The sequence below is a fragment of the Telmatherina bonti genome (genome assembly GCF_933228915.1).
Source record: "Telmatherina bonti genome assembly, chromosome: 14".
Taxonomy (NCBI): Eukaryota; Metazoa; Chordata; class Actinopteri; order Atheriniformes; family Telmatherinidae; genus Telmatherina; species Telmatherina bonti.
This window is the reverse complement of record NC_136612.1, coordinates 32,115,114-32,129,334: the sequence shown is the minus strand read 5'-3', so window position 1 is coordinate 32,129,334 and position 14,221 is coordinate 32,115,114. Positions and strand designations below refer to the sequence as shown.

Genomic DNA, 14,221 nt, shown 5'->3' with positions numbered 1-14,221 from the left:
GAAGAAATGTGCGAAAGTTTTGACTCTTTGGTCGCTTCCGTGTGTCCCGCAGTGATGGAAGTGTCCTCTCAGGATCCACCGTTCATGGCCATGGATCTATCGAAGAGCTACACGCCCCTGCCCCGCAGCCACCCCGAGGCCATGGACCTGGCCAAGAAGCCGGAGTGGTACCACAGACGCCCCGCTGGCTGCAGCACGGACATCGCCTCCACCTACAGATCTAGAGCCTCGTCCTCCTTCAGCTCGCTGTCCACACAGCCGGGAGCGCCAGTCCACTGCAGAGACATGGAGCAGGGTCCGGAGACTTTGGGCAGCTACATGAATTCAACGCTCGCCCCCGGACTGGAACTGTACCACGACCGCGTTCATGGCAACCTGTGGCACGCTGGTTTCTATGGGACGGATCAAAGCGGTGTAGCGGTTCTTGAAAGCAGCGGCGGAGAGGAAAGCGACAGCGGCTCTGACGTCATCTTCCTCGTTTCCTCGGCGAAGGAGCCGCTTTTGTGCGGTTCTTTCATCCAGGACGACGTGAGTCACATTGTGGAGCCCCTGTCCCCCACCGTGTCCTCGCTGGACGAAGCCAGAGGCTGCTACCTCCTACCTCAGCCCATGAGCTCGCCCAGTCCCGACAGCTCATACTCGGAGGACTCGTCCGACAGCTCGGTGGACATCCCCGTACACCACACCAGGCCCGTCGTCCTCCTGTCAGACCTCAGCGCCGTTTACGGCAATCAAGCCGAATCCGGCGTCGATATTTCTAGTGACGACAGCGACGTCATTGAGGTTTCCGTCACCAATGGCGAGAAAAAAAGCCGCTGTCGTAAGAAAACTCCCCCTCGGAGTGAAGTCAAAAAAGCTTCGCCCAGAGAGGTGCGACGTAGCAACAGATTCAAAAAGTCTGTGTCGGAAACGCCAATGTTCACCGGCGTCACGGCGCGGCACAGCCTGAAGCGGCAAGTCAAGTGCAACGCGGTGGGTATTTATAACGAGAGCTGCGACTCCGATGACTTGATGGAGTACGCGCTGAGGTTGTCCAGCTCAGAGGATTCGAACTCGCAACGGAATGCGTCACAAAAAGCGAGCAGCAACTCGGAGGAGTCGGATGTTCCTACGGATAGGAAGTCTCCAAGCGGGGAGCAGGAACATTGTCGCAAAACTTCCTGCGCAGACGTCGTCAACCACAAGCGAAAGTCTGTTCCTCAAAGTAAAACACTGAGAAACAGCAAGCAGAAGCTGAGCTGCAGGGTCTCGCCGCCGCATCAGACGGCGTCCGCACCCAAACGTACAGCCAGGAAAACCTCTGCGAGGCGGAAAAGAAAAAGACCCACAAAGACCGGACCTTCGGCTCTGTTTTCTCCCTCAGAGCCTGAGATCAAACTCCACTTTGTTCACACGAAAGGGAAAAGGAACAAGAAGTCGAACAGTTTCTGCCCGTTTGTCCACATGGAGAAGAGGACGTGCAGGGTGGTGAACTATCAGGAGGATGAGGCGGTGGTTCGTAGCAGCGGGGGACGGCAGCAGACGTCCTGCACCAGTCTGACTGGGTTCGTTCCCAGCACGTCCTGCTTCCAGCTGGGTCGCACCAGCTCGGACAGCAGGGGTCAGACCACCCTGCTGTGCTGCCTGTGCGGGCAGGCGGCCAACGTCATGGGCCTCGGGGACCTTCACGGTCCGTACTACCCCGCCGCCTCGCCTGTGGACGGTCGGACCTGCAGGACGGAGCAGAAGGAGGAGTCAGACGAACTCTCTAACGGCCATTTGGAAAATTCCTCAAGCGATAACTGCACCGCTGATAAAAGTTCGCTCAGGTGCAACGACCGCTCTCCCACGAAGGTGCCTCTTCGCCTGGATGAGTGCTGGATCCACGAGGACTGCGGCATCTGGTCTGCTGGAGTCTTCCTGGTCCGAGGGAAGCTGTACGGGTTGGAGGAGGCGACCCGGTTCGCACAGGAAGCGGTGAGCAGAAACTTCACACAAATCCACAAATTATTCAGGAAGTTTTTCTCACTTTTCTGCACAAATATCTACTTCTGTATCAACACGATATGAATAACTGGTCTTACATCAGCTGATCACGTGGGCGCCTGCAGGTCTCTGATTGGGACACTTGTTTAGAATTGCTTATGGCTAAACTGTGACTGCTTATGGCTAACTGGTACTGCTAATGGCTAAACTGGTACTGCTAATGGCTAAACTGGTACTGCTTATGGCTAAACTGGTACTGCTTATGGCTAAACTGGTACTGCTAATGGCTAAACTGGTACTGCTTATGGCTAAACTGGTACTGCTTATGGCTAAACTGGTACTGCTAATGGCTAAACTGGTACTGCAGGTGCACATCGTTATATAGAAATTAGATTTATTTTTAGCATTTCATGCTCTGCTTTTATGTTTTTCTGGATTTTTATTGTAATTTTTACCAGTGAAAAGTGCAATATAAGTAAAAGTTACTTCTTTAGAAACATGACATGGGTAACTGGAACACCTCCCAACAATGAGATATCTGGGATTGATCAGACAGGTATGACCGATCTGATGAGTCTAAATTCGCTTCTGAAATTAGATGCTCCAAAAATTGTTGCTTAAATCCGCCGTACAGTATCGGATGTCTTTCAGTATGTACTAGGACTGTGACAATATGCTTTTGTACCGATTTGACTCATGAATTTTTTGGGTGACAATTCGATTTAAATAGAATTTCTCATAATTTCTTGATATTGCTGATTTTTGTAAACTAAAAACAAAAAAAAAAATGTACAAAACTTATAATTTTTCTTGATTTTAATTAGGAAAAAACAACACAGTAGCCAGACCATCATTCTGCTGCTATAATGCCCAAGAAGACAAGCATCATTCTGCTGCTATAATGCCCAAGAAGACAAGTAAAAAGATCAGTAAAAACAATAAAAATGACCAAATTTTTATCATGGATAATCTTGATTTATTTGAAAAAACAAAATAAAAATTGCCCGAAAAAGAAAACTCAATTTTAAAATTGTGAATTGTGAATTTAAAAGCAAAAAAATCCAGATTTTCACTTTTTTTTTTTTCTTTTTAATTTGATACCCAACCCCTAGTATTTACGTGGTGACGTAATTTCATGCTATTTTCAAAACATTTGCTCTTTGTCAGCCAGGCTGTGCTCATGGCCTGAGCATTAGCTGCTAATGGGGGCGTTAAGCGCCTGAAAAAAGTCTTTTAGTTGTTACGACTTCCTGCTGCTACACACCATCATGTTTTTCTTTCATATTCTACTTATGTTGTGTGACATTATGTTTAATAGAAACCATTAAAATCATGGAAGCCTCACAGTTTTTTGACATCCATAGTTGTAAAACAAGAACTAGATCAGCTATAAGGGTCTACTTTGGGGATGTATTGATTACAGATTTTCTCTGTATGATTCATCATAAAAAAAAAATCACTCCGCTTGTTCTGCCTCCGTTCATTTTCCAAAACTAATCGTGTAAAATCTCTTTATGACTTTATTGTTGGTCTGTAAGTTTTAATCAAGGCTGTCGGAAGTAATGAGTTATTGCAAAGAGATTAATCTGTGGACTTGATGTGTAATTTAGCTCAGATTAAGATGCAAATTTAGCATCATCGCGATGAAAACAGCTGATTTTTGCTATGTCTGTGCCCTGTCACAGTAATGAAAAAAAATGCAGGAAAAAACACTTTTATCGTCATTATTAATGGAGATTGACAGTTTTAAACCCAGAATTAAAGATAAGATAGCTTTATTTTTGTTGGGTTAACAAGTTGCGCTGATCTGCGTCACAGGTCAGACATGAGCTTTTATAAAGAGATGTATGAATTATGGTGTTTGATACTGCAGATAAATGGGAAATTTCATCATGATCACAACCTCAGTCTGCATGCGCGAAGAAGTCAGAGTGTTGGGGAGAAATCTAAGTGTGTTAAGTAGTCTGACTTCCTATAATCCGGTCATGGGGGTTACCTGATGAGGGATCAGTTTTTGCCGTCTACATGACCACTTTAATTATCTGATGACTCCAGAAATCAGGTGATGATCAGGTCTTCTGTGTGTGTCAAAAACAGGTCAATGTCAATATTTCTGTTTGAGCTGCTGCACTGGAAATTAGGTCAGGACTGAAACTGGATTGGGAGCGTACGAGGATAATAAATGTAAGGTTTTTTTGATCCGCTTTTAAGTTCCTTTGCAGCAGTGAATCTGCCCTTTTTGCTCATTTTAATGATTTTTCCTCATTGCTGACTCTGGATGCTCGACGCTGACCTCACTACTGTGGACTGTGACACTCTTATCTCCTACCTTGAGCGATCCATCATTACACAAAGCGCTGATCTAAGCTGCTATATCTGATACCCTTTCTCTTCAGTGCCCTTTGACCAGCGGTGTACCTCAGGGATCAGCATTAAGCCCAGTTTTGTTTCCGCTCTATCAGGCTTGTCCAGCTGTGGTTCTCGCAGGCCGCTCTCCTTTCGGTTTTCAATGTTTCCGTGTAAATAAAAGAAGGAAAAGCAGTCAAAATTTATGAACTTCCCCTTGTTTTACATTATAATTTCTCCAAAACACATTAAATATAAGTCTGACATCAACCTACCAAAGCAATCACAGTTGTCATTTCATTTTCGAGGTGAAACAGTAACATTAGGATATAAATCTATTTAACTTATTGACTTTATCCATCTTTTTTAGAAATATTATTTGATTTAGCCTCCTCAGTGCCTACTATGACTTTTCCATAAACAGGTTCCTTCTACAGAGATATATGGTTGACTTAAATCATAATTAGGGATGTTTGACATTGTTGTTGTTTTTTTTTTTTCTACTGATATCTAATCAAATCAAATCAAACTTTATTTCTTGAGCACTTTTCATGCCTCAGGCAACACAAAGTGCTTTACAGGATGAAATGAAGTCATAAGGATTAAAACAAACAGTGGATAAAAAGGCATTTAAAAAGAAATAGACACAAGCTCTTTCCACACACTCACACACACACACACACAAGGACATTGAGCAAAGAACCCCCCCCACACACACCCACCCACATTCCCCGAAAAACATCATTCCCTAAATACTGTCTCTTTAACTGAATTCTGGTTAATAAAACAACTAAAAACATTAAGTAAGTGATAAAAATTCTGACTTGATGCTGATGTGAAACAATACCTCGGGATCCATCCACACCAGGAGCCAGTCCCCTGCATACTCATAGGGGCCGCTGCCACAGCAACCGCACAACTCCCAGGCAGCAATGGGGCCACCCCGCAGTCGTGAAGCTGCAGTGCTGGACCCCGCGCCACCCAAACAGCAGTGGTCGCCATGACAACAGCCCCCAGACCAAACAGGCAGGGCCCCCAGCGTGCTGGATCCCCATAAGGAAAACATTGGAGTTAAAACCTGAAGATGAATAACCTTAAGAAGCAGTAAAAAATAAGAGCAACAATAAAAGAAAATATACATATATATATATATATATATATATATATATATATATATATATATATATATATAGATATATATAGATATATATATATATAGAGAGAGAGAGAGAGAGGACTTCACAATAATGTATTAAAAATAAGAAATCTAATAAAACAATTTAAAAATAAATAAATTAATAAATGAAGTAAATTAAGATAAGTAAATAAAATAAAATTCAGTTAAATGCTAAGCTAAAAAGGTGTGCCTTGAGCCTCTTCTTAAAAACATCAACATCTGATATACCGATTTGTGTCCAGCTCTTAATTTACAATACCGATATCATCTGATACCGATATTTTTAGAGCGAGTTGTACCAAACAAATAAAGATACCTGGAAAACTATACATTACATCAATTTGTCCTTTTGAGTTAGACGAGACGTAGCTGAAGAGTTTGATATGCATGGTGTGTAAATGTTGTTGATTAAAAAAGCAAAAGCCAATACCGAAGATTTCCAATATTGTATTTTAATGTTGATATTGGCTGATAATATCGATAATAATTTATAATGAGAATCCTCTTTTCTTTTTTTTTCTTTTTTTTTTAAAATTCTCTTCCAGATTTGTTCAACCTGCCAACAAACTGGTGCAATTATGGGCTGTTTCCAGAAGGGATGCTCCAGAAATTATCACTACACGTGTGCCATTCAGTCAGGTATGCTGTCATAGACCACATATAAAGCCCTTTTCACTAAAAACATCTGGCTCTCAGGTGCAGCATGTAAACTTTCAATCCTGCCTTGTATGACTCTGCAGCTGATTTCAATGAAAACCCTCGTCTACCAACCATAACTTACCGTTTAGACAGAGTGATTGGATTTTGACCTGTGGTCAAAACAGATGGGAGATTATTCTTTATCCCTGTGTGTGACGGCGAGTTCTGTGGTTCAGTCAACAGCCTGAAAGTTTCAATTTGCAGAGATCTGATGATAAACCTGCAGCTGCATGCATCAGGAAAGGTTTCCAGTGGTTTAATTTAGCAGCTCTGTTGTGTTTCTATAGAAATGGTTTAAATACACAGCTGTAAAACTAAAAGCCAGGGATCTTTCAGGACTCGCAGCATGGGCCGCTTCTGCTTTTTCAGGCTGATAAATGATCTATGATGATTGATTTTGTGTGTTTGTGTTTGTTTCTCAGGTTGCGTCCTCAACGAAGACAACTTCTCCATGAGATGTCCAGAGCACAAGGTAAACAAGTTTTCTGTTATCAGATCTGCGAGAGCAGGAAGCACAAAAACACAAAGGTCAAGGCATAAAAGTGGCAAAATTATAAACATTTTATGGAATTTTACTGTAATAACATGATAATTTTGCATTTTCTGGACTTCAGTTGTATCATTTAAAAATTGAACCATGAAAATGAAAAATAATTAATATTGGCCACATTTAGAAATTTATTTAAGATCATGAAAAGACATTTAGCTCACAGACAGGGCTGAATAGATGTCTGGCACGTGAACGTAACACATTAACGGCTATTTGTCTCTTCAAAAGCATGAAGAACATACCTGATAGCAAGCCAGCGAGTCCAGTCATACAGTAATAAAGTAGCTAAAGAGTCTCAATTCTGCCAAATTCTTTCTGCTCTTTCAGCAATTATTAAATTTAATGTGTTTAATCCGAGTCGGAGGAAGCTGATGGGAAAGGCGCCAGACTGGCACCTGGACTTCAAGGCTTCTTTCCAGAAACGACATCGTACATTGTCTGGTTAGCTTTGACATAAACAGCATGATACTATTGAAAATGAAAGAAACTACATTATTATGGGCGTAAGAAAATATCAATACAAGCTGATGTGATGTGATGTGGATGCACCGACACCAGTATCAGGTGTCGAGTCTAAAAACACGCACGTTTGGTTAGTTTGTCACGTTAAACGCTCTGGAGGACAGACACTGGTTGTGTGTCTTTGTGTTGGACCTGTGATGGACTGGTGACCTGTCCAGCTGTATGCTGCACCTTGCCTGGCAGCTTCTCTGCAAACTGGGATAAGCAGCATAGAAACTGGATGGATAATTACCGATTTATCGTGAATCCTTTTCATATAAACAGCACAAAGATTCAGTATATTTGTAAAACATCTGGAGAAGTCATATCTACCTGCCTCTGTGTTGCCGTATTTGTGGTTTGCATCCATCCAGCTGCTGAAAATTATATTAAATCAGTTGTGAAGTGAAAGATAAACCTCTTGTTGTGCCTGTAGGTGCGTTACAGAGCAGAAAACCGTCACCTTTGATGGTTTTTGATAGAAAATGGATTCTTTAAAGCTAGATAGATATGAAGATTTGCAGATTCCAGCAGCTTGTTCTGCTGTGACGAGGAATTTCCTCTGTTTTTTTCCTCTGTTCCTGCAGAACAAACCTCCTACAACTGCAACCAGGCAGCACAAGAGATGACACAGAAGCAATGTGGGGGCCATGGAGGTTCGTCCTGTCCATCTCTCCCCCTCTTTTCTGCTCTCGTTTATAAAAAGCAGCAACAGTGCTGCTGTTCTCACAAGACTCAGTCAACAATAAACACTAACAAATATTCATGTTGAAGGCTATTAGTGGCCACTGCACAGGTAAAATACGCACTTAAACCTCTTTTTAAGGCGAAACTCCTGAAACGTCATGTGGACACAGTTCCTCTTGTGGCCACATGGGGGCAGCATTGATTTATCAGCGACATACTGTATATTCTGCACATTTTTTATTAAATTACTGCAGTTCAATGAGCTGAAATCTGTTTTTATTATGGATGATCATATAATAACATTACTCAGCAAAATTTGGACATCTGGAGGAATAATCTGGAACAAAAAGGAGGAAGAGCCAGGGCACTGAGAGAAAAGCTTTGGATTTACTTTACATGTCACTCTAAGGAACAAAAATAAAATATTTAAACTGAACGAAATGAAAACATAAAGAAAAAAAACCTCCACGTGTGCATAAAATGGTTAATGCTCTCTCTTCAGGTGTTTTCATAGAAGACTTGTTAAATGTTTATTAGAAGGGAAACTAATTTAAAGTCACATCTGACCTAGTAAAGGATAAAGACGGGCAAGTTAACGTGTTATGACGCAGTTAATGTGAGTGTTTCTTGACCATCCTGTCCTGCACGTTTCACATGCATCTGTATGTTTGCCCACCCGGCTGAAGTGAAAGCTCAGTCAGGTATGTGAAGACGATGAGCCGCTTGAATCTGAATCGGGTGTGCTGGAGTTTGAAACATGCAGGGAAGCATAGAAACACTGTGTTGCTGGATATGGATGGCTGTCAACATGGATCTCAGCTTGAGCTAAAACAATTTTGTTCCTCCTCCAACTCTGCTGCATATCTGCTCCGTCTGGCCACACGGGGGGAGAAGCGCACCGCAGTCGTACCACCTAGTTACTACGGAAACTGTGAAGGCCAAAACTTCTTTCTATTTAATGTATTTCTTTTTGTTTTCGGGTTTTAAGTTTTAAAATGTCATTAAAAAGCTTTTATCTTGTCCCAGCTCGCTGTCGGATAGTTTTCCTTCCGTGTGTTTAATGGAGCAGCGTTGCGTAGCTGACGTCATCCTTCGTCATCAACATTTAATTTTGTTACGTTAATGTTTGAGTTGAGATTTCAATTATTATTTAACAGTGTTGTACATTAGTTTTAAATTCATTATGAGATGTTGTGCATAGCGATGCACTGCTATGTTTGACCTCCTGTGATTTTTATTGTTTTACTATCCTATTATCCTGTTTATTGTGTGACTGTCATCACTTGTCTACACTTCAGAAGCAGCCCTGCAGTTTCCTTCCACATGCAGCACCTTTGCTTCAGTATAATGACAATAAAAGCTTTCTTTTCCGTCTCAGTTACAGAAAATCATCCAGATAATCGCTGAAATTCATGATTCAGTCATTCATTTACTGAACCCGCTAAATCCAAGAAAGGGTTGCAGGGGAGCTGGAACCTATCCCAGCACCTATAAAACACCTTTTCTCTCCAGCTGTTTCTAATCTGAGCTGACAAACTGAATATATATGTTGTTATTTGCTTCCAGTTTGGACGACTTCTTCCAGCCACATGCAGCGCAGCTAACGCTGCCACCTTGTGGTGACATGCAGACACTTTAATCTGCTTTGATCAGTCATTGTACAAGAAGTGAAGCCTGTTACATCCTCTGCCTGAAGCGAGCACGTTTGTTCTCGAGGCTCGCAGACGTGCTTGAAGACATCCTGCAGCTTGTTGGAACTTGGAACTTTCTTCTCGCTCTGTGATTGGTCAGACATGCGAGGTGGGGGCGGTAACCTGCTGCTGTATTATCGCTGCAGCAGGTTGAGCGCAAGGTTTTTTAGCAAACAGCTGATGAAGGTGGTGAGGAAGTACTTCTGGGAGCTGTCGGGTGTCCTGCCACGTCTCCGATATGACGTTAGCGGTTTAGCTGTACATGAAAAACGCACATTTTCACCCCCCCACATCGCAGTTAGCCTCGCCCCGTTGCGGACAAAGCTTCTCCTGGAGCAGCGGTTCTCAACCTTTTTCCAACACGGTACCCATTGTAAAATACTTTTTCAGCCAAGTACCCCCTAACTACTGCAAAGTACTTTTGTTTCAGAAAGAACGCGAAATGCAACATTTTATCATTTGTGTTTGGGAGGAATGAAATACTGTAAATCTAAATGTAAATTCAGTTCATGAATGCACACTTACATTTATTGGAATATATTAAATATTTATATGATACTACATTTATATTATTTTATTTAAGGATGTTTTAAAGAAAACATAAAAATATATATATTTTTTTTTTTCAAAACATTTCACGTACCCCCTGGAACGCCTTGAAGTACCGCCAGGGGTACGCATACCCCCATTTGAAAAACAGTGTCCTGGAGGATGAACTGACCCGACCAAATCAAACTTTCTTCTTCTTGTCGCGGCTTCTGGTGGAGCATGTAACACGCTTCAGGCTTTCAGCTAGCGGTGCAACTAACGGCCGACCAGAGCGACATGAGTCTGCCCCCTAGTGGATGCAGTTTTTACAGTCGGCCTCCGAAAGCTGATGTTCTCAGCAGCAGGTGGACCGGTCAGGATCTGGCTTCTGTCCTCTACTGCTCGATGACGTTGTCCTCCTCTGTCTGTGTCGTTGCTTCCAGAACGCTCCTCAGATCTCCTCAGGGTGCGACGAGAGCTGCGTGACTTCACCTCAACTCTTTCATAACAATAATTACTGAACGTGCTCAAGCAGAAGGCTGCAGTCATGATGATCAAACCAGGGGCCACTTCACTCTTTCTTTTGCACCAACACCAGTTGGACTGAACAGAGAATGGTGTGTGTGTGTATGCGTGTGTGTACGTGTGTGTGTGTGTGTGTGTGTGTGTGTGTGTGTGTGTGTGTGTGTGTGTGTTTGGGTATTTATTTCTATTCCTGAAAATCTTCACTTGGATTAGTTGTGCAACAAAAACACTTTATTATTTCAGAGTTTTATTGATCCCTTGTATAAAGTCTAATGTGTTATATGTCAGACGGCACTTTTTTCTAGGTTTTTTTTTTTTTTTACTGCTTTTATATTCGTGTTCGTGCTTCAGTCAACATTTAATTTATTTTCCTCACCTTGCATGCACAGTCGATGTTTGCTGCCATGCACTTTATGCTATGATTTGACTGTTTCAGTTGATATTTATGTCTCTTATTTCTGCTTTTCTGCTGAAAGCTGAACATAAAGCTGCAGCAAGCCGGGAGCTGCTTCTGAACACAGAGTTTCTGTGGAAATGATCTTAGAGCGTCCCGTCCTTGTTGACTCGAGCTGCGCATTCCTCACATTTGAGTTTAGATGTTTCTAAACGTGTCAAACTGCAGCGTCAGAAAAAAAACCTTCAGGATTTTGTTTTGTTTCTGTTTAATTTCTGACAACTTTAGTGTATTTTGAAGGGATTTTGGCACTTAAAGGGTCTTTTTGCCAACTCATGAAGCGGTCGCTCTTCATGCACTGATATTCAACCATTTGCTCATTTCTGAGTTTATTTTTATGTTTTGTCAGACAAACAAATCGTCATGCAGATTTTTTCCCAGACCGATAAAGCAGTTTGAAAAGTTTGTTTTGCTTGATGATAAAAGTGTTAGCATTAACGTGATTCTCTCTCGGTTTCGCAGCTCCGCTTGTTTGTAAAGTTACATGGATGATTAAAGAGAAGCAGCTACAGTTTGTGCAGCAGTTTGTTTTCTTTTAACCTCATATTTGTTCATATTTATCTAGTTTTCTGCTGGAAGAGCTACTAGCATTAGCAACAGCTAGCTAATGCTCATTTCCAGTCCTGAAACTACCACTGGATTATTTTCATACTAAATAAAGCTGAAAAATCTGATTGTTCTCTGGAATTCTTTATTTATTTAAGTGAATTATTTGAATTCTGAAGGTATTTTTTTGTCTCATTATCAAAGCAACAAAAAACTTAAATATTTTTACACACCTGTCATGCTCCATCTAAGGCGTGTGTTGGTGTGTTTCTTGTGCCCTGCATCATTCAGACAGCGGTAATAGTGAGAAAATAAACTCAGTAATGGCTACAGATGTGTAATACATGATTAGCACATGTACTGTCATGGTTTTTCCCAGTCGTCCCTGAAGGCACCCTCCTGTGCTGATGAGCTGATGCTTACCACCTGTGCCTCCTCCTATTTAAGCAGCGGGCCCAGGATTGTTGATTGCCAGATCGTCAGATTCTCTCTGTTCGCTTCCAGCCTTCTGTGAACTCAAGATTACCCTGTGTTCCTGCCCTGTTCTCCCTTCTCCCGAGAACCTGCCTGCCCAGAGTTTTTCCCTTGCCTCTTCCCCTCGGATTACTACTCGGTGTATGGACCTTGGACTGGACATTGGACTTGGATTTTGGATTCTGGACAAACCCCCAATAACCTCGGGTGAGAGGAACTCCCTTTCTTCCTTCTTGGGCATTTTTTCCTGGAGTTGGATTCTCCCTGTGTGCCGTCTTTCACTAACCCTCCTATCATCACCAGAAGGACACAGTTGGGGTACTCAAGGAGGACTTCAAGCCGTCCTTGTCGTAGCCTCCTGCTTCCTTATCCCCTGTTATTGTCAATAAAACCTGTAACCAGTCCTGAGGTCTTCTGTGTCCTTTGGGTCCCATCTCCTGTGCCGTTACAGTACGATCTGGCCCTCACCATGGACCCAACAGAACCTCAGGATTGGCGTGCCAGGGTAGAGGCTGCCATCGGGCAACAAGAAGCTGGACTGAGTGAACTGGTCTCTAGTGTTAAGTCTATGGCAGAAAGACAAGCTAACCTGTCTGGTTTTGATCCTGCAGACACCTCTCCCTCTGCTTCAGCCTCTCAGACAGCATTGCCTGAACGGGAACCCCGGATGAGTCCTCCGGAAAGATTTGGAGGGGAGCCAGGTCAGTGTCAGACTTTTCTGGTTCAATGCTCTTTACAATTTGAACTTCAACCCTCATCCTTTCCCTCTGAAAGAGCAAAAGTTGCTTACTTGATTTCGTTGCTCACCGGGAGTGCTCGGGTGTGGGGGACAGCCAAATGGGAAAGGGGATCTCCTATCTGCTCTTCTTATAAAAGGTTTTCTGAGGAACTGCGGCAGGTCTTTGATCCAAGGAGACCTGAATATGAGGCTCCAAGAAACCTGTTTTTCCTCTGTCCGGCAGGTTAGTTACGGACTATATTATTGATTTTTGCACCATTGCTGCAGATAGCAAGTGGAATGCTTCTGCATTGTTTGACGCCTTCTACCAAGGACTATCAGAGAGAATAAAGGATGAGCTCGCAGCCAGAGAACCCCCTTCTGACCTTTGTTCTCTCATGGATGTGGCTGCCCGTATAGACCAACGGCTAAGAGAGAGGCGGAGAGAGAGTGCTCGGGACTACAGGGTAAGCCGATACAAATCACCGGTCAAAGCATTCAATCACCTCTCTACTGCTAACCCACCAGCTGAACCAGTTAATCCTGAGTCCATGGAACCCATGCAGATTGGCCGGTCTAGACTATCTCCAGCAGAGAGGGAGTGGAGGATGACCAACCGACTCTGTTTATATTGTGGTCAGCCAGGACACTGGGTGCGTATCTGTCCAGCAAAAGATCAGGCTCAGCAGGGAAGGGGAGGACCCTGCTGAGCCGAACTCTGTCTGATTCCTCCGTCTCTCGCCCGTTGTTCCACATAAGATTAACTGCTGCATCCCAAGAACATTTGCTGTCTGTTTTCATTGACTCCGGGTCGGACACAGAGTTCATGGATAAGGAGTTGGCCGAACAACTGGGTCTAAGGGTCTCTTCTCTGGAAAAGCCCATACAGGTCCGAGCCCTAGATGACCACCTGTTGCACCAAGTAACCTCAAGAACTGAACCGGTCCAGGTAGCGGTTAACGATCATCAAGAGGTAATCAGCTTATATCTGATTTCATCACCACGTACTCCAGTCATATTTGGTATTTCCTGGCTGCAGCGTCATAACCCACACATAGATTGGCGGGACGGCAGAGTTATTAACTGGGGGGTGAACTGTTTGACTACTTGTTTACGTTCCTCCCCTGGGACACAAGAAATGTCCCCTTCACAGACTGAAGGTGTCTACCCAAGTCTCTCTAAGGTACCTCCTCAGTATCATGACCTGAAGGAGGTGTTCAATAAGGTACGGGCTTCATCTTTACCACCTCATCGCACATACGATTGTGCGATTGATCGCCTTCCGGGTTCTTCACCACCTCGGGGTAAATTGTACTCATTGTCAGCTCCAGAAAAGGATGCCATGGAGAAATATATTTCC

The 14,221-nt window shown here is 43.2% G+C and overlaps 1 protein-coding gene across 1 annotated transcript; it reads left to right on the top strand.

Annotated features, from left to right (window-relative positions):
* The first annotated feature begins 290 nt into the window (after positions 1-290).
* LOC306765866 (uncharacterized protein) lies at positions 291-10,711 on the top strand. The gene is made up of 5 exons (XM_079253385.1): positions 291-1,956; positions 6,034-6,127; positions 6,610-6,659; positions 7,826-7,894; positions 10,588-10,711. The coding sequence occupies exons 1-4, from the start codon at positions 319-321 to the stop codon at positions 7,865-7,867; spliced, it is 1,824 nt and encodes a 607-aa protein (XP_079109511.1). The 5' UTR covers positions 291-318; the 3' UTR covers positions 7,868-7,894; positions 10,588-10,711.
* Positions 10,712-14,221: the final 3,510 nt, after the last annotated feature.

Excerpts from the sequence above, each read along its gene's own strand:
- LOC306765866 (XM_079253385.1), top strand. The coding sequence starts at position 319 with ATGAATTCAACGCTCGCCCCCGGACTGGAACTGTACCACGACCGCGTT. Across the intron at positions 1,957-6,033 it reads CCCGGTTCGCACAGGAAGCG|ATTTGTTCAACCTGCCAACA; the intron begins GTGAGCAGAAAC and ends ATTCTCTTCCAG. Across the intron at positions 6,128-6,609 it reads CACGTGTGCCATTCAGTCAG|GTTGCGTCCTCAACGAAGAC; the intron begins GTATGCTGTCAT and ends TTTGTTTCTCAG.